Source organism: Hemiscyllium ocellatum, chromosome 24 (genome assembly GCF_020745735.1).
Source record: "Hemiscyllium ocellatum isolate sHemOce1 chromosome 24, sHemOce1.pat.X.cur, whole genome shotgun sequence".
Lineage (NCBI taxonomy): Eukaryota > Metazoa > Chordata > Chondrichthyes > Orectolobiformes > Hemiscylliidae > Hemiscyllium > Hemiscyllium ocellatum.
The window spans coordinates 29,803,121-29,824,237 of record NC_083424.1 but is presented as its reverse complement, the minus strand read 5'-3'; the positions used below and the strand labels follow the sequence as shown (position 1 = coordinate 29,824,237).

General features: G+C 39.2%; 1 protein-coding gene across 1 annotated transcript in view; it reads right to left on the bottom strand.

Annotated features, from left to right (window-relative positions):
* kntc1 (kinetochore associated 1) overlaps nt 1-21,117 on the bottom strand; it is a 152,923-nt gene that overhangs the window by 55,053 nt on the left and 76,753 nt on the right. The window contains exons 41-47 of the mRNA XM_060843653.1: nt 20,091-20,219; nt 14,589-14,705; nt 13,306-13,415; nt 11,221-11,425; nt 10,317-10,406; nt 9,785-9,956; nt 2,096-2,154 (exon numbers count right to left, since the gene is read on the bottom strand). Of these exons, the coding sequence (XP_060699636.1) occupies nt 2,096-2,154; nt 9,785-9,956; nt 10,317-10,406; nt 11,221-11,425; nt 13,306-13,415; nt 14,589-14,705; nt 20,091-20,219 (882 nt within the window). The remainder of the gene's footprint in view (nt 1-2,095; nt 2,155-9,784; nt 9,957-10,316; nt 10,407-11,220; nt 11,426-13,305; nt 13,416-14,588; nt 14,706-20,090; nt 20,220-21,117) is intronic.

Here is a 21,117-nt window from a genome sequence, read left to right as displayed (position 1 = left end):
TAGACAACGACGACTTAAAAATCAAGGCCAATGGCTCCGCTATCTCCTCCCTAGCTTCCCAGAGGATCCTAGGATAAATGCCATCAGGCCCAGGGGACTTATCTATTTTCACCCTTTCCAGTATTCCCCGGACCTCTTCCCTACATACCTCAAAGCCATCCATTCTAATCACTTGTGACTCAATATTCGCATCAACAACAATGTCCTGTTCCTGAGTGAATACTGACGAAAAGTATTGATTTAATGTCTCTCCAATCTCCTCCGCCTCCACGCGCAACTTCCCACTACTATCCTTGACTGGACTGATACCTACCCTAATCATCCTTTTATTCCTGACATACCTACAGAAAGCCTTAGGGTTTTCCCTAATCCTACCAACTAAGGACTTTTCATGTCCCCTTCTCGCTGCTCTTAGCTCTCTCTTTAGATCCTTCCTGGCTACCTTATAACTCTCAATCGCCCCAACTGAACCTTCACGCCTCACCTTTACATAGGCCATTCTCTTCCCTTTTACAAGGGATTCCAATTCCTTACTAAACCACGGCTCCCTCACAAGACCCTTTCCTCCCTGCCTGACTGGTACATACTTATCAAGGACACCCAATAGCTGCTCCTTGAACAAGCTCCACATATCATTTGTGTCCTTCCCTTGAAGCCTATTTTTCCAATCCACACATCCTAAGTCATGCCTCACCGCATCACAATTTCCCTGCCCCCAGCTATAACTCCTGCACTGCAGCGCACACTTATCCCTCTCCATCACTAGAGTAAAAGTCACCGAGTTGTGGTCACTGTCCCCGAAGTGCTCACCTACCTCCAAGTCTAACACCTGGCCTGGTTCATTACCTAGAACCAAATCCAGAATGGCCTCACCTCTTGTTGGTCTGTCAACATATTGTGTCAGGAAACCCTCCTGCACACATTGGACAAACACCAACCCATCTAACGAACTCGAGCTATAGCTTTCCCAGTCAATATCTGGGAAGTTAAAGTCCCCCATAACAACCACCCTACTACTTTCACTCTTCTCCTGAATCATCCTTGCAATACTTTCCTCTACGTCTCTCGGACTATTAGGAGGCCTGTAGAAAACTCCTAACAGGGTGACCTCACCTTTCCTATTTCTAACCTCAGCCCAAACTACCTCAGATGGCAAGTCTTCTTCCATCGTCCTTTCCACCGCTGTAATACTATCCTTGACAAGCAATGCCACACCTCCCCCTGTTTTACCCCCACCTCTGACTCTACTAAAACATTTAAACCCTGGAACCTGCAATAGCCATTCCTGTCTCTGTTCTAACCACGTCTCCGTAATGGCCACAACATCGAAGTCCCAGATACCAACCCACGCTGCAATTTCACCTACCTTATTTCTTATACTTCTGGCATTGAAGTATACACACTTCAAGCCACCTTCCTGTTTACCGGCACCCTCCTTCGAGATCGATGCCTTGTTCCTAACCTCCCTACACTACAGTCCAGGTTCCCATGCCCCTGCAGAGTTAGTTTAAACCCTCCCAAAGACCACTAGCAAACCTCCCCCCAAGGATGCTGGTGCCCCTCAGGTTCAGGTGGAGACCATCCTGTTTATAGAGGACGGACCATCTCACAGCCATGTCTCAATGGTGGCTATCATGTCATGCACCCTTTGCACCTGCAATTCATTAAATTTGTTCCTCATTAATATTTTTAATTGATCTATTCAGATACATTATAGGATGTGATATTGGACCTCCTGGTCCAGAGGTGAAATCATTACCAGTGCACCAGAAGAGCCTTCAATTTGTTCTTTGCATTCTGGACATACAACAACTTTCAGTTTTCATTCTACCACTTGTGCATAAAGCAATATTTTTATCGGTCACTCTAATACCACGCTAGTGTTCCAGGAAATGCTGGGTGATATAGGGGGCAAGGCCGATACCTAATACTGCTTTTAAATGGTAGTTTTAGCAGGGTGGCCAGATTGGAAGTTATGTTAATTCAATTTCATCCAACAACTTCAGACAATTCTACTTCTGGTCTCATCAACACCTTATTTTAAAGTAACGTTCTAACATTGTTACCATTATACATCAATGCACCTCAAACTCACCTTCATAAGTTTAGATATCAAGAGTAAAGTAGCAAAAGTCTTCTCACTGAGTTCAGCAGCTGCAAAAAGATCAAAGATTCAAGTTTCGAATTTCATAAGGGAAAAAAATGCTAAATTTAGCTAAATAACTTAAATTGTAGAATTTGCCTTAATAACTAAGAACTCAATGGTTGCATTTTTGGAACATCCATATATATTAATGACATGGATGTGGGAATATGAGACAAAATTTCAGTTTGTTTGTAGCACAAAACTTGGAGATACAGTTAGCAATGAGCACAGACTTTAGCAGTAGCCTGGTTACTGGATAAGGAATCCAAAAGGCCTCTACTGGAGACTCAAGGCAGCTGGGGAATTTAATTTCAGTTAACTGAACAGGTGTGGAGTCAAAAGAAAGGAACATATCAATATTGATGACTATTGTCCATACAATACGAGCTAGCTGTTGTATAAATGGAGTTGCTTCACTAATATATTTTAGGGAATCTGCCATTCTTGCCTAGTCTAACCTACATGTGTCTTCAAAAGCACAGTAATGTGGTTCACCTTTAATTGACTTCTAAAATGGTAAGTAAGTAATTCAGGTGCAATTATTTTCCCTGGAGCATTGGAGGCTAAGGGGTGACCTTACAGAGATTTATAAAATCATGAGGGGCATAGATAGAATAAACAGACAAGGTATTTTACCTGAGGTAGTGGGAGAGCTCAAAACAGAGGGCAGAGGTTTAAGGTGGGGTGGGGGGGGGGGGAGATTTAAAAGAGACTTAAGGAGCAACCTTTTCACACAGAAGTGGTGTGTGTATGGATCAGAGTAGAGTGTGTGGTGCTGGAAAAGCATAGCCAGTCAGACAGCGTCTGAGGAGCAGGAGAATCAATGTTTCGAAACCAGTCATTCCTGATGAAGAGCTTTGCTCCTCGCTGCCTGATCGGCTGTGGTCTTTCCCAACACAGCAGATCCACTTCCTTTAAAAGGATGCCACCCCATATTTTTGTTTCTGAAAGGCAGGAACAGAAAATGGATTCAGACCCACTGACTGCAGAAGCAGTTCACAGGTAGCCATGAGGGGAGAGAAAAAAAATGTGTGCTTTTAGGTTGTTAACCTCCTAGTCCTCTTCTACTCGGTCCCACACGTTCTCTGCTCAACCATCCAGAGTACACACATCCATACCTCCCATGCTACTGTCTGACTGGACTCCAAGATTAAGTAACACATTAACTTAGCAAGGGTTTGTGTTTTCATGGATGGAAAGTGTATTTGTTTTGGTTTGCTGACATCTTTATGAGAATACAAGTTATGTTGTTTAAAAATTTCATTTTCAATGTCTGTATGCTGACAAGATTAAGAACAATGAAGTGAGGTAATGCATCTGTCACTGATACCATTATGGCTCTGTTTGACTGACACATTTATAGAGTTATAAGACCAAAAGATCATTGCAAAGCAGATTTCTGAACGGGTTTTTTTTTAGCACATTTCAAAACTTACTAACGTTAACATATGGCTCACTAGTTATAGGGTCTGTTTCTGTGCTGTATGACTCTTCAGTCCAACTTGTCCATGCCAACCAGGTTTTCCAAACTAAACTAGCTCCGCTTGCCAGTTTTTGGTCTGTATGCCTCTAAATGTTTCTTATTCACATACCTATTCCAATGTCTTTTAAATGTTTCAATTGTACTTGCACCTACCACTTCCTCTGCCAGTTCACCCGTTATGAAGTTGAAGGAGTGTACTGCATCTTTAAGAGAGAGTGAGTGAATGCAGGCACCTGTCATGGGGCTGACAGCAGTCTCAGCGTGTGCTGGAAAATTGGAAGCATGTAACCTTTGGCTATGAAACAAATACCTGAGATTGATTGGTTAAATTTGAACTGCTGTGAAAATATAACAATCAGTTTAAATTATGCCCCAAGATACTAAAACCCAATCAAATTTGAATTTTACTGTTTTGACAACATCGAAGCAATGAGACAATCTAATGTTTTGGGGTATTAAAAGCAAGCATTTTGGACAGTTAGTCAGAGAAAGAGCACCAACTGCCATTGTCATACAAACTGCCACAAGCACTCTCTAAAAGGTACCTTTTTCATATGAAAATCTGCACTGAAGACCAAAGACAACACAGGGAAATCTACAAACAGGGGAAAATCAACACCCAAAGATGACAACTGCGGTCGGGTTTTGAAAATTTATTTGCTGTAAATTTAATATGGGCTTTATTGAATCAATATATTGTTATAGAGTGGGAGGTAGGTAACAAGCCTTTAAGAGAAAGAAGGCTTGTTGGAGTTGTAAATAGTTATTGTTTAATATTCTCTTTTGGAATAAAAGAACAAACTGTATTTTAAATAGTGGATTTTGGGTAGTTCTCTGTCATTCATATTTTAATAGATTACAAGGTGAGGTGAATTTTTCTGTGTGTTTGGTTAAATTAGCAGAAGGGTTCACTGCTGTGTCGTAAAAATATGCACCACCCTCCAGGTGAAAAAATTCCCTCTTTGGTCTCTTAAATCTTTCTCCTCTCACCTTAAACTTATGCCCCCTAGTTCTAAACACCACTACTTGTCGGGAAAAAAAACCTTTTCTTTTCACCTCATCTATGCCCTTCATGAGTTTATAAAACTCTAAGATCACCCCACCCCTCAACCTCCTACGCTTCAGGGAAAAAAGTCCCAGCGTTTCTAGCCTCTCCTTAGAACTCAAACCCTCTCCAGTCCACGTAATGTCCTTGTAAATCCTTTCAGTACCCTTTCCAATTTAATAATATCCTTCCTATAGAAGGGAGACCAGAATTGTACACAGTACTCCAAAAGTGGTCTCACTAATGTACTATTCAGCCACAACATAACATCTCAACTGCTATACTGAATGCCCTGATTATTAAAGGCAAGCATGCATGCCAAATGCTTCTGCTAATTTAACCAAACACACAGAAAAACTCACCTCACCTTGTAATCAGTTAAAATATGAATGAAAGAGAACTACCCAAAATCCACTATGCCAAATGCCTTTGTCATCCCCTTGTCTACTATGTATCTGAACCCCTAGGTATACTGCCTGCTGGGTAAGTGGGTATGGAGAATGTGGGCATTGGTAGCAAGACATGTAAGGCAAGAAGGGAAGCAGAACCTAGTGGGAAAGACAGTAGAGCGATAGCAGCAGGTGTTTCTGGGTGTAATTGAGGACACCGTAAAGGTACATCCCGAAGAAAAAGAAGATTACTGTGGGGGATTGGGTAGATTAGCTGATGAAGGAACTCAGGAAATGTATTACAGAAGAAGAGAGAGAGCCTATAAAGTAGCCCAGAGCACTGGGAAATCAGAAGATGGGGAAAACTACAAAAACAAACAAAGGATAAGAAAGAGAGAAATAAGGAAAGAGAAGATCAAATAGGAAGGTAAGCTAGCCAGTAATATTAGAAATGATCGTACAAGTTTCTTTCAATACATAAGAAACAAACAAGAGGCAAAAGTAGAGATTGGGCCGCTCCAAATTGAAGCAGGGAAGCTAATGATGGGAGACAAGGAAATAGCTGAAGAATTCAATATATACTTTATATATCGTTCTTCACAGTGGAAAACATGAGTAATATCGCAACAATTAAGGAGAGTCAAGGGGCAGAGTTGAGTATGGGTGGCCATTACAAAGGAGGAAGTACTTGAAAAGCTAAAAGGTCTAAAAATTGATAAATCTCCTGGTCTGAATGGGCTACATCCTAGAGTTCTGAGGGAACTGGCTGAAGAAATAGCAGAGGCATTGGTTGTAATCTTTCAAAAATATGGAGTCAGGGAAAATCCCAGATGATTGGAAAATCGCTGGTGTGAACCCTTTGTTCAAGAAATGATCAATACAAAAAGATGTAAAATTATAGGCAGATTAGCTTAAAGGTGGTTGCAGGCAAAATTCTAAAATCCATCGTGAAGGATGAGATTTCTAAATTCTTGGAAGTGTAGGACTGAATTAGAACAAGTCAGCATGGATTTAGTAAGGGGAGGTTGTGCCTGACAAACCTGTTAGAATTCTTTGAAGAGGTAACAAGTAGGTTAGACCAGGAAAACCCTGTGGATATTATCTACCTAGACGCCCAAAAGGCCTTTGATAAGATGCCTCACGGGAGACTGCTGAGTAAGGCGAGGGCCCATGGTGTTTGGAGTAAACTACTGGTATAGATTGAGGATTAGTTGTCTGACAGAAGGCAGAGAGTTGGGATAAAAGGTTCATTTTTGGAATGGCAGATGGTGACAAGTGGGGTCCCGCAGGGTTCAGTGTTGGGCCGCAGCTGTTCACCCTGTATTTAAGTGATCTGGACAAAGAGATGGGGGCATTCTGGCAAAGTTTGCCATGATACAGAGTTAGGTGGACAGGCAGTTCTGAGGAGGTGGGGAGGCTGCAGAAAGATTTAGACAGTTTAGGAGAATAGTCTAAGAAATGGCTGATGAAATTCAATGTGAGCAAATGCGAGATCTTGCACATTGGAAAAAAAAACATAGGCATGGACTATTTTATAAACGGTGAGAAAATTCATAAAGCCAAAGTAGAAAAGAATCTGGGAGTGCTAGTACAGGATTCTCTAAAGGTTAACTTGCAGGTTGAGTCTGTGGTTAAGAAAGCAAATGCAATGTTACCATTTATCTCAAGAGGGTTGGACTGTAAAAGCAGCAATGTGCTACTGAGACTTTATAAAGCTCTGGTTAGGCCCCATTTAGAGTACGGTGTTCAGTTTTGGGCCCCACACCTCAGGAAGGACATACTAGGACTGGAGCGTGTCCAGCGGAGATTCATACAGATGATCCCTGGAATAATAGGCCTAACATACAATGAATGTTAGCGTTTAGAAGGTTGAGGGGAGATCTAATAGAAATTTACAAGATAATGCATGGCTTAGAAAGGGTGGACACTGGGAAATCGTTTCCGTCAGGCGGGGGATACTAGGACCCATGTGCACAGCCTTAGAATTAGAGGGGGTCAATTTAGAATGAAAATGATGAGGTATTTCTTCAGCTAGAGAGTGGTGGGCCTGTGGAATTCATTGCCACGGAGTACAGTGGAGGCCGGGACATTAAATGTCTTCAAGGCAGAGATAAATTCTATATGTTGCAAGGAATTAAGGGATACAGGAGAGTGCAGATAAGTGGCATTGAAATGCCCATCAGCCATGATTGAATGATGGAGTGGACTCGATGGGTCAAATGGCTTTACTTCCACTCCTATTTCTTATGGTCTTAGCATTGGCAAGATCCTTTGAGCACAATTTTTTTCAAAATGTCCTGAATCCAGATTGCGGTTTACAAAATCTAAAGCATGTATCTTCAAGGAGCTGGCAAGTCTTTTTGAAAATTCTGGGGGACCTTGGAGACACTAACCCTGCAATGGAGTTGGCTAGGTCAGCAGTGCAAGTGCAGACTTCCAACCCACTTTGCAAAACTGTAGCACCAGGGATCCCATCTGCCTTCATGATGATCTCCAATATCTACCACACTGAGCGAAAATTAAGCTTGTGGAGTACAAAGGCAACAAAGTTATTCCAAGCCTTATGAATAAATGGCTAAGATCTAATTCTTCAAGAAGAACGTTAAAGACTGGGAAGAGTGCAGTGGAGATATTCTGGAAATGATATCAGGAATGATGGATTTCAATTTCAAGGAGATCTTAAAGAATTTATTGTTCTCTTTCGGTTAGTAAAGAACAGACTATTACTGCAGCAGAGTCAATAACGTGAGGACACAAATTGAAGGCATCTTGTAAAAGAAATCGGGGTAAAATAGTTGAATCACTTCTTTAAACAACAACTTTATTTACATAGCACCTCAAACATAGAAAACAATGTAATATGTCACACAAGTTTTGTGAAGTAAAATTTGACACAGACTTACATTAAGTGAAGCTAGGGCAAATATTTTAAAACTTTGTCAAAGAAAGTCTTAAAGGTGAAAAAGAGATAGAAGACAAAATGATTTAAGAAAGAGACTAAAGATGACAAATACAGATAGGATAAGGCCATAAAGTGATTGATAAAAAAGGAGAGAATATTAAAACTGAGGTCTGATTAAGTGGGAGTCAATGCAGGTCAGCAGGCATAAGGGTGATGGTTGAAAGACACTTGGTGAAAGTAGACAGCCAGCATTCTTTAGGATGACCTCAAATATGGAGGGTAGATTGTGGGCTGCTGGCCATAAGGGCACCAGGACAATCAAGTGTACAAGTACCAAAGCACAGACAAAGGTTTAAGCAGCAGATTAGTTGATGCAGAAATGGAGTTGGTTAAAATTTTGAAAGGCTGGCACAGGCACAATGGGTTGAAATAATCTCACAGCACAGAAGTATGCCACTGAAATTCAATCCAGCCACATATTTTTGAATCTCTTCGTAGTTAAATAGCTCAAATTTTACTGGGTATATGAACATAATGGAAATTTTGCATTGAGAAATCTGTAATTAATTTAAGAACATTCTCCTTGGAGTCTTTTTGTGCAGTATTCAACATTTGCTACTGAATAATATTAAATTACAATTCGGGAAGCCTGACCAGAAAGGAACATTCCTTGTTGTTGAACACCAAAATACAGTCACTACTCAGTGTACATAAATTAGTCCCAAACTGGGACAGACAGGAGACAGCTTTCTTTTTTCCATTACCAATGTGTTCACATGCAAAGACTATTATGGGCAATCTGGATTTTCTTTATAAAAGGGTGATAAGTTCCATTGCCTGTGAACAGGGGAACCCACAGTCAACAAGCTTTGTAAGGAGCTTAGTGATGTCCCCATGGGCTTTGTAGGAGTTACCATAACTCTAATTTAATTTTTGTACAGCTTTATCTACCTTGGCTCTATTAAAAAGAATGCTTATCTTAATCAGGAATTCAGCATTCAAAACATTCTGGTTCAGAATCTATGACCCACAAAAACAATTTCTGACTGTTCTATGATAAGTAAACTGATAAAAGCTTTAGAGATGTTTGGATGTATATCGTTGATTGCTTATATTCATATAACATGGTATTTACCATCCCTAGTTTGAGCACTGTTGAAATTTTACTGATTTTTCACATATTTTAACAAACAAATAGTCTCAAAATAAAACGTGCTTTGGCTATCGAACCCGAATGCTGCAGTGAATTGGTTTTAAACTGCATCAAAAGTACTAACTTCTATTTATAGAGAGTGATTGAAATCCTTTTGTTCGTGTTTCACACGGAAATGTTCATTCTATTTATTTTCCCTCTCCGCTTTAGAATAAACCACAATAGAGTCCCATCTGAAACGGACATTACAAAACCTTTTTAAAGACAAAAAGATTAATTGTCGATAGATGCTTTTAATCCCCTCTCAACCAATTCTTCTAGTTCACGGATGTCTTTTAGGGAAGGAAACTGTTATTCTTACCTAGTCTTGTTTAGGTGTGACTTCACACCCGTAGCACTGTGATCTACTCTTAGCTACCCTCTTTGCAATGAAGAATGGGCAAAGAAAATTGGCCTAGACAGCAACATCATCATCCCAGGACCAAATAGAAACATTTTTGATTTTTCTTCTACCAAAAACAAAGTCAACAAACACAACCCTTTTTAAAAGTGAACTCAAACTTCTGTTGTACTGCTATTACTTGTGAGTTAATGGAGAATATTGTGAAATCTTGATGGTTCTGTACTATTCTTTAGAAAGCTCAAATTTTAATTTTATATACTTACATATTATACTCCAGAATCTTTGGGTAGCTTCAAAGAAGAGTGGGTGGAATGGTAATCTGCTCTCAGCCATTGGTGAAAGGTCAATTGAATGCTTCTGTAGGTACTGAAGTTCCAAGTTCCCAGGTGGTGAAATTCGTTTGTAGGAGTACAAATGTTGTAAAAGATTTAAAGCCTATTAAAACAAGATTTTGTTTATTGTAAAATTTGTGGGTTAATAAGCTCACATAATTCCATTCTACCTAGGCCAGCAATTATGCACAAATAATTCCTAAATATGTCAGGTGTACTGTAATTTCTTTGCAAAACCCATTTTTTTTCAGTTGCAGAGAGCTAAGAACTGAAACAAATCTTCACATATATCTTGATTCAAAACTATTTGTTCCTGCCTTAAAAACTCACTTTAAAGATCCACACATTCCTCTCAAAAACCCATTTTAAATTGAATTGAAAGCATCAAGCAACTTTTGTTTACTTAACCATAATCATTTGCAAATAAAGATGACATTAAGACTTCTGACCTATTTGTTCCTACCTGATCCAAGTTAAAATTCATAGAAGGTTCATTCGCCAATTTCATAATCTTTAAAGCACTTTCAATGATTTCATAGTTATATGGATCCATCTTAAATTTAAGACAGAAGCACACATTAATATTCAATAAATGCAGACAATTATTTACTTTTAAAATGCACAGCAGGATAAAAGTCTTCAAGAGACTACACTTAGATTGTTGTTGGAAAAACACAAGCACAATCCCAGAACCTCTGCACATGGTAACCACACTGAAGACAGCATCACCAGCAAGTTCCACTGAATAACATATCTGTCTGAATTTGTCTTTGGTTGCCAGTAATTCTCAACCAAATTTAAGGAAAACAGGATGAACTGGGCTCGGAGTTAGGCACAGATAAATCGTATATCGGTGCCAACTTTAGACCACAGTTACTGTACTGTGTACAATTGGACATTTCATCATGGAGGGAACATTTGAAAAGTCAGATGACATACTGTGTACATTTATTAGGATGAAGTCTGGGATTATCACAATAAGGCATGATTGAGGCAGAGGCCATTATTTCTTGTCACAGAAAAATAAATAAATAGATATTTGAAGCAGATAATGATATAAGGCTGTGGGATGACAAAGAGTTGGCACAAACATAATGGAGATAACAGTTAGTTCCTGTTCCCCAGAGTCTCTGGTTCTGTCATAAAGTCAAAAACAGTAATACACATGTGTCACCGATATGTTTAAGAAGGGAATCAAAGGGCCTCCTTTTGGAGAATTCCTTAAAACTATCATTTGAAGAAGAACCACAGTTATCAAGTATCTCAAAACACAGCGAGCTGCTGAAAAACCTACAATATTGTTTTACAATTACTGCTTTAAAAGTAGAACACAGATGCTTGTCTAAATTATTTCCAAAATAGTTTACCTTGTGTAAAGTACCACTCAAACTAATGACCAGGTCAGTTTTATACTTTAATAAAGGCAAGACTTCCATAGCTCTTTCCAAAAGCTCAGCAGGGGTTTGTTTTATGCTTCCTGGCTCTCCTTCACCATGGTGGCCACTTATGCCTTGTAGAAGAGATGTCTCTATGTATAATTGCAGTGCAATGTCACTGTTCAGTCCAAAAGCACTACAAGAAAAAAGTATTAAGACATTCAACTGATCACGAAGTTTCAAACTAAGGAAATATGTAATTCAGTTAATATCTAAAGGCTGAGTAATAAAAGATTTCAAACTATTTCCATTACTATATACAATTACGAGCAATTGTCATGCCTTACTGGGCTAGCGTGCTGAAAATTAAACCCCTACCCCCACTCCTCCTGGGGTTATCATAAAAATTAAAAATTTTATTAAAATATTCAAAATTCCCTAACTTATCCGCTGCTCCTAAATCTACTTTCTCCAGGTAATTTTACTTACTTACACAGGCAACTTGTTCACATCTGTAAAGTCAATGACTTATTTTAAAAGTCACAGTTTACAGCAACTGATGAAAGGAAGTAAACTGGCTATCTTCAGGCTTAAGGTGTATTGAAAGCAGAGAGGGGACAGTTACTTCCTTTCCAGAGATCCGATGGTTTCTGGCCAAATATTAACACCCACAAGTTGTTCAACTATCTGGGATAAAATCACAGTTGTTGGCAGGTAGAAGGCTTTTGTCATTGACAACAGGACACCCCTCTACAAATCTATCATCTACTTGTTGCCAACTGATTAACCCTTCGTACATGTCCATCTCCAACTCATCAGTATTAAGTTCCCCAACTGCTTGAACAAACAGCAGGGTAAACTGCACTAACGATGTGTGTTGGTAATTTGTTTTTAAAAAGTGCAGCAATTCTTTCCGCATCTTTGCGGTTTTTGAAAATCTTTTTTCATAATCAAGAATATAGAAAAATAAAAAGATATGGTCTTTACACAATAAATAAGGTCATCATTGTGTACGGGGCCTTCAGCTGCAGATGATAATGGTAAGGAAGGGAATAGAGAAGAGGAGCTCAAGCAGTCAAGCTGCTCTTTCTGGGAAGGAAGAGTGTCTTTGTCAGAAAGAAGCCTCAAGCAGAGAGGGACAGACAAAGTATTTCCATAATCAGATATGAACTGCAGGATTCATACCATTAAATACTTTTTCGCTAATTTAACCTTAACTTCCCTTCATATTTGTAACGAACTGATGCTTGTGGAATAAAGAATCCTGGTTTCATGTCTTTAAAGTCATCTATGTTCTTGCGTCTTGGAGACGTATCGCATGGAAACAGACCCTTCAGTCCAACTTGTCCATGCCGACCAGATATCCTAAACTAATCCAGAATCATTTGTCAACATTTGGGCCATTCCCTCTAAGGTCCTCCTATTCATATACCCATCCAGCTGTTTTATAAATGGTGGAATTGTATCAGCCTCCGCCATTTCTTCTGGCAGCTCATTCCATACAGGCACCACCCTCTGCGTGAAATTGCTTGTTTCAGTTCTCTCATTGATGATTTATTGATAAATGGCTAAGTTGCATTTCTGAAGACCTTTATTGACTGGAAGGAAATTGCTGAAGTCACTACACTTAAGTTCTCTTCTGAAAGATGACAATAACATCCACCAAAATTGGAAGGAACATTTTGAACTGTTCAATCATCATGAATCCACTGTGACAATTGGAACTCTCCAGGCTATCCCCTCAGTCTCCTATTGTAGAATTCATCAGCAAACCACCATTGGGAGAACTGTAACAAACCTGTGGCACCAATGCCATTCCAGCTGGAGTCTTCAAAGGTGGTGGACTTTTGCAAACTTCAAAATTCTGTCCACATATTGAGAATAAAAAAAAACTCCTCTCCCAACCTCAGGAATGTGACAAACAGACATACCTTCAAGAAGTGAGGTAAGCCATGCTGTGGAAATTATCAAAGTAGTTCTTCTGTCCATGGTCCTGACATACCTATTTCTTGTGGCTGTAGAAATCCTCAATGAAGCACACGAAGATGACAGTCATGTTTCATGAATTTTAATTACCTGCAATACTGCATTATTAGCTGGGAGTTCACATTTGGATTTTGCACCAGGACATAAACACATTCCTTTCTTTTTGCTGGATTATCTCGAAGTGTCGACTGGAATGAGATCTAGATAAACCAGACATTAAGGGTTCTGAGAAATTACCAAATCACAACAACACATGAGGAGATGTTCAGGAAGTGACTGAAAATTTGTCAAATGAAATAAATTGTACTGTGTATTTAAATACCAATGACACACATACACTACCATGGCAGCATCAGTGAAGAGTGCAACAGCCAAAATTTGGTGGCAGAGTCCTGCTTGAAGGAGACAATCCAGCAACATTTAACTGATCTGTGTGAAATCCTGATTTACACAGAAGTCTAACATTTGTAATAAGTGGAAAATGCTCTCTACCGACACCAAAACTGCATTGTAATTCTTTAACTAAGTTCCTGGGACATGGGAAATACTGGCAGGGCAAGGTTGAAATGATTGTCCATCTCTGGATTCCCCACAGTGGTAAAAATGTGACATTTTTCTAATCCATTTCAATTCTTCATCAATTCTGCCAGAAAGGTATTAGGTCTAGAATTCCTGGATCTTGACACGGCAATGATAATAAAAATCAGAACAGTATGTGACATCAGGAAAAAGGGATGGTAGACAGGAAAGATGATATTTTACCAGTCATGTCCATATCCAGCCATGCTATTTCATATGCTCTGAATCGTGTGGCTACTTCTGTACACACCAGCACAAAACACATATTGGCTGGAATTTTGTGGAATCAGAGGTAGTCTCACTGTGGGACTGAAAGCTGGTGGTAAACACATGTTGAGAGATGATGGGACTCCACTTAGGATTTTGAGTGCAGCCAATTAAGAGACCACCATAAAATAGATGTCCAGTTGAAGGTGTTAGATAACTTCACAAAGTTTCTGGCCTTTCAAAGCTGCTTCACAGATACCAAAGCATTCTCAAAGGTCAATTAGTTTTTTTTAAGAATGCATTGGGATCAGTCAGGTATCCCTCTGCAAACAGCTGCTGCTGGAGGCCTTATTTGTAGTGAACCGTTGAGGAAGCAGTCCTCCCAAAACCATTGTTGTCTGCCATGGCTGAACTGTGGTTTCTCCTCATAGCAAGGGCCTATGCCAACACTAGGGAAATCCTGGAAAAGCAAAAGTAACTACCAATTGGCTAACTCATTTGTTTAGTTAATTATCAGCAGGTCACTGAGCTGTACCTGCCAGTGAGAATATTCCTTGTTAAAACAACATTTTACTGAAGTTACTTACTCCAAGTTTACTGAGCTTCACACACCATTCCGTATCAACAATTAAGGAATTGAACTTCTCTTTCTGTTGCTCATCCTGAAGCAAATCAGCCAGTTTAGCACCAACAACAGCAACTGCCTGAAACAGTAAAACTTAATAAATGAAAAGGAAAACAGGACAGTTCCAACAGTTACTCTCCTGTAATGACTGAAAAAGGAATTTTTCTTTACATATACCATACTTGCCCTAGTAACAGAACAGGGCCACCATGCAAAGTCCAAAATTATCAAAGGTTATGAAAGCTTAAACTATGCATATCAAAATGCATTATCTCAAGATTTAAAAAAAAGTCACAATAGATAATGTTTACACATAACGTAACAATATCAATCACACTAGTGGCATCTAATGGTATGCAACAGTACCTTCAAACTAGGCATTTCTTTGACAAGAAAGATCACAACTGCACTGAGGGCAAGATACACGTGAGCAAACAAAACAGATTTTAGGGGTTAGAGCAATCAAGGTCACTGACAAAAAAAAAGTTTGTATTAGCTGGTAAAATCTCCAGACAGCTCCCAAAAGTTTCATGATGAACAACCAGAGACAGATTGAGAAATGCCATTTGGTAGCAAGGAAGTGCCAAAAAGAAAATTAAATAGAGAATGGATTTTTCAAAAAATGCTCACTTTAGAATTGGAGAAACAAAATTATATTTTTCTGTAAGTGATTTAAACCCAGCTGAAATGATGTCTGAATTATTGCACTGTTGTTGGTTAACAGAGAGCAGCCAATCACTGCAAGCCATTTCCTTCTCTAATTTTCATAAAGACTTGAATTTTGGGGCTGGAGGGATTTTTAAATTTGAAATGTGGAGCCTGCATTTTAAAAAAAAACTGGAGTTATGCCCAATAACTTTTTATATTTCTGGATGCTTGTGTTAAAGACTGTACAAATTGCCATTTGGTACACTATTATTAACTTTGCTAAGTCAAGAGAAATTCTAAGACAGATAAAGAAAGTGACGATTAAAGGGGTATAAAAAGGCCACAGGTGGATTGATGGATACTAAAGGGTATAAAAGGATTTTTTTTTAAGATTAGATTCCCTGAAGTGTGGAAACAGGCCCTTCAGGCCAGCAAGTCCACACTGACCCTCTGAAGAGCAACCCACCCAGGCCCATTCCCCTACATTTACCCCTTCACCTAACACTACGGGCAATTTAGCTTGGCCAATTCACCTAACCTGCACACTTCTGGACTGTGGGAGGAAACTGGTGCACCCGGAGGAAACCCACGCAGACACGGGGAGAATGTGCAAAGTCACACAGACAGTTGCCTGAGGCGGGAATTGAACTTGGGTCTCGCGCTGTGAGGCAACAGTGCTAGCCACTGTGCCACCCTGCCACCCAGGCCCCCAGTTGTGGGGAAATAGGGGAATGCAATGGCTCCTGATGGTCCTGATAGGAATGTGTGATTTCTGAAACATCCAGCAAAAGAAATGTCTAAGTCTAAGAAATCCCAATACTGTCAGTGTCTGCCATGGATGCTCCAAAAAGACATGATATCCTTCCCCTTGGAGGACAGAAGGTTGAAAGAAGGTATTCAAATCATGAGGGTTTAAACAGAGTAGATATGGAGAAATTGTTCTCGATTGTAAAACCAACAAGATCACACCGATACAGTAATTTGCCAATGAAGTAATGACAACATATGGAAATGCTTTCTCACACAGCGATCCTCTAGAATCTGGAATGGACTGCCTGTGTGTGGTGGAGCTACAGTGAATTAAAGCTTTCAAAAGAGAAATGGATGATTATTTGAAAAGGAAGAAATTGCCACAATGATAGGATAAAATGTCAGGAATGTTACACAAGATGAAGTGCTCCTTTAGAGAGCCAACACTTGCATAACAATAGCCTCCTTCTGTGCTGGTGGCTGCACTTTCTAGTTCATATCCCACAGCAATCGACATTTCATCACTCAGCAATGTCCCTGCCAATGATGTCAGTTTCTTAAACCTCCTATAATCTGCTCCAATGTTCTCAGAACTTCTCCTCCTCGAGAATGTTCCTGGAATTGACAAGACAGACAATCTAATATATCTAGAGCTAAGTCCCCTTTCCCAGTTTCTCTCAATCCTGCACAACAAATTAGAACTCCTGTTAATAAAACTATATTCTAACACAACTATACTTTAACAAAACCTTATTGACCAGAAGCAATGCTGCAGATAAAATTAGTTTATGTTCGAAAATGAATCAGCTAACATGCAATGTTAATGCAATACAAAAAAAAAATTATTTTTAAAAGAAAAGCAATTAAGATATTGAATAGTTAATTTACTTTTGAGTGTGAATAGATGGAATAAGATGTGTCTGCCGAGAAGTCTTTAGGTTGTGGAAAGAATATTGTACATTATCTAGTTTAAATTGTATAGGTGATAAATGAGAATTCAAATGTTTGGGAAGCTGGGCGGGGGGGGGTGGAATTTCAAGAAAAAACATGCCATACACAATACAGTTTAATTGATAGGAGAATCTCTAAGCTGTTCCTAATAATGCAAATACTGTCTCACAAATTCACTACTCCATACCCTTCAATCTTAGACTCTGTTCCACTTCCTTGAAATACTCCTCCAAAGACTATCTTTTTGGGGAGTTTATTCTCAATGCACAGCGCCACTGAAGGTAGGATCTATTGTGCACGTGGGAAGTTGCCTGTATGCACCTACAATGCATGGGAATGATTTGACTCCAGTTGGGATCTCATCTGTAATTCAGACTGGTACTGCAATCACCGGCATCTCCAAATCATGTAATCTTCCTGCTTGTCGTTCTATTTTTGGCTTGTAACTCAGTATAGGCTCTGAACTCAAAAGCTAGCAAATTGTTTGAAGCTGGCCAAAAAGACTGGATACATAACTGGCTAAATCATGGGACAATTCAATTTATACCAGCATCACATCAGCTCTAATTTTGTGCACATGCACATGATGCTCCATCTAGTGGTAGCATTAGCCTTAAACACAGGTCTTTAAAAAAAATCCGGCACAAACATATCTTGTAATTACATCCATTACAGAATGACAATTGTTCCAGCAGAGGAAAAGGGCCATTTGGTCTCTTGTGTGCACAGTGGTTCGCAGTAGAATTAATTCACCTGACGTCATTCTTCCATATTCTCCCCATTGCTCTGCTGATTTTTATTTTTCAGATAACAATTCAATTCCCTCTTGAATGCTCTGTTGAACCTGCCTTCACAAGAAGTTCTGAGAACAGTGGAGCTGATTGTAGGTGGTTTAAGGAACTGGCATCATTGACAGGGGCACTTCTGAGTGATGAAATGTTGCTTGCTGTGGGATATGAACTAGAAAAGGCAGCTACACTCTTAACAGTTCAATGGTTCAAGAAGGTAGTTCACCACACCTTCTCAAAGGCAATTACGGATGGCCAATAAATATTATCTCATCAAATGAAGGCCAGAAACCCTAAAGGGTATTTTAAAAAGCCAATTCCGGATCTGAACCCCTGCCTACATTTTCCATTGTCTATGTTACAAGTTGCCATTGCCTCTTTGGTCAATTAGCTTAGTATGTATATATATATTTTTAAAAATAAGGAAAATAGTTTTTATACATCTGTCCAGACACCTCATGCTTTTGAGCACATTTACCAAGTCATCTCTTAATCTTCTGTTCTTCAAGGAACAAAGCCCAAACTTCTCTAATCTACCAATGTAACTAAAGTTCCTGACCTCAAATTGAACCTAGCTCCTTTGCTTCTGTACTGTATCCTCTCATAAAGCAAGTCCAGAACCCTGTATGCTTTACTAAACCATGCTGTCAACCTTCATGTCACCCATCATTTATGTATATATACCCCTCGGTTCCTCTGCTCCGTTAACACATTTTAGAATGTGCTCTTTATTTCAGCCAAAGTGAATCACAACTTCACATTTTTCGGCATTAAATGTTGTCTGTCACTTGTCCACCCACTCCATTAACCAATGTCCTTTTGAAATTTGACACCGTTTTCCCCACAGTACATAATTCTTCCAGACTTGAACACCAAGATCTAGATCATTAATATACAACAGGAACGGCAAGGATACCAAACACTGAGGAACTCCCAAACATTAACCACAACTCAGTTTCCAGTCATTCAGCCAATTTTGCATCCATATTTGTACTGTCCCTTTTATTGCATGAGAGATAACTGCTCAAACGTTTGTTGTTATTATTTCATTTCATTGATGTGGTCCAAGTGCACCACCTCAACAGTAATATCCTCATCAGCCTTCTTTGTTAACATGATCAACTATGCAGAAATTAATTTATTCTGTTATTTACATAAAATTGGACTTATGCTTGTCTGATTTCAGCTTCTTAGTGTCAAAAAGTTGAAATTGGATAGGAATTGGATCTTACTTTATTGATTTAAATTGGAACTTATATTTGGAATCCAAATTTGAAACGACACCAAGGAACAAATGAAGAACAGTACCAGGTGCTTGTGTGTAATGATTACAATGAGGTAAGCCAGGTAGAGCTCATAGAATATGAGTTCCCTGATTGGGGCTGTTAATCTAGTCCAGTCAGGGAGGCTTGGCTGACAGATAAGAACAGGAGTGTCAGACATCCTGTTCACTCAGAGCTGACTCTGAGGAAACTGGATCAGTGTCAAATGTAAATAAAGGGTGACGGGATACTGGCCTCTGTGGAGTGATTTCATCCTGAGAATCTGAAAGTAGTCCCGAACAAAACTAGGTAGAATGGTGACGAAGGCGTTTGGTATGCTTTCTTTTATTGGTCAGAATATTCAGTACAGGAGTTGGGAGGTCATGTTGCGGCTGTACAGTACATTGGTTAGGCCACTGTTAGAATATTGCATGCAATTCTGGTCTCCTTCCTATCAGAAAGATATTGTGAAACTTGAAAGGGTTCAGAAAAGATTTATGAGGATGTTGCCAGGGCTGAAGGATTTGAGCTATAGGGAGAGGCTGAACAGGCTAGGGCTGTTTTCCCTCTTGGAGGCTGAGGGGTGACCTTATACAGGTTTACAAAATCATGAGGGGCATGGATAGGATAAATAGACACAGTCTTTTTTCTGGGGTTGGGGCGTCCAGAACTGGAGGCATAGGTTTAGGGTGAGAGGGGAAAGATATAAAAGGGACCTAAGGGGCAACTTTTTCACACAGAGGGTGGTACGTGTACGGAATGATCTGCCAGAGGAAGTGGTGGAGACTGGTACAATTGCAACATTTAAGAGGCATCTGGATTGGTATATAAATAAGAAGGGTTTGGACGGATATGGGCCGGGTGCTGGCAGGTGGGACTAGATTGGGTTGGGATAACTGGTTAGCATGGAAGGGTTGGACCGAAGGGTTTGTTTCCATGCTGTACATTCTATAACTCTATGACTCTAACTGTTTCCTCAAAACACAAGATTTTGACTCTGTGATAAATGCACAAATATTAATCCAATATCATAATTTAAGGATTTTAACAAAGAGTTATACATACCAGAATTTTGTTATAATTTTGCCATGCATCATTGATGAAATTCCACAGCTTCTCAAATACAACATTCTTTGGTAACAATGTGCAGTATGCCAGTGCTAAGTCAGTGTCAACTATGCGATAGTTAAACAACTAAGAAATAAAAAAAGAATATTTTAATATCGAAATGTTGGCCTAGATAACCTGAATAAAACTATTTGTGTATTTCTTTTAAAAAAATTATAAATACAATAAAATTACCATTTAATGTTGATTTATGTATAATCTTGATGATACATGACTCTGTGTACTTCAACAAATTATACTAATGAATGAATACAAATGGTAACGATACAACTATATTTTCCTTACTTGGGAACTTCATAAAGCAGTTCACTCTAAAGATACTGCAATCATTTTCTACACTGAAGATATCTCCAAAAGGCATATCATTATAAGAAATACATGCATATTTGGTTTATTCAGTAAATATATAACAAAGTGGCACCAACAATTCTAAAATTCCATTTCTGGCTAACACAAAATTAGCTGTTCATAGTCATCACAATCACATTCATTGTCTTCAGGTTTCGGGAGAAAAATAATTTAGGATTTCTCTTTTTGATTTAAGTCCCATGACTCCTACCAATAACTTGGCATTTGATAGTAAGGTGAAAATCATCAGGTTGACTTCAATTCCGCTTCGGTCTGCTGACCTCACTCAAGAAGAATAGTTTCTTTTCCAGGATACCATGTCACTACTTGGAAGATGCTGACTTGACCAAGATGTTTCAGACTCAAATCTCCACTGTACTCATGCTTCAGCCAACAGTGGAAATAAGAGCATTACAGTTAGCCTCTACACCCTTGAAGAAGGTGGGGTGGAAAGGGAGAATGTCAGACTTCATACAACTGAATTGTATCTCACAACTCTGGTAAGAAATGTATAGATGAAGAAGAGTTGTAAGAAGGTCAAATAGCCTGTCAGTACTCAACTATAAAATGTTCATTTAAGATGGAGGAGGAAATTGGGGGAATGAATGCTCTAATT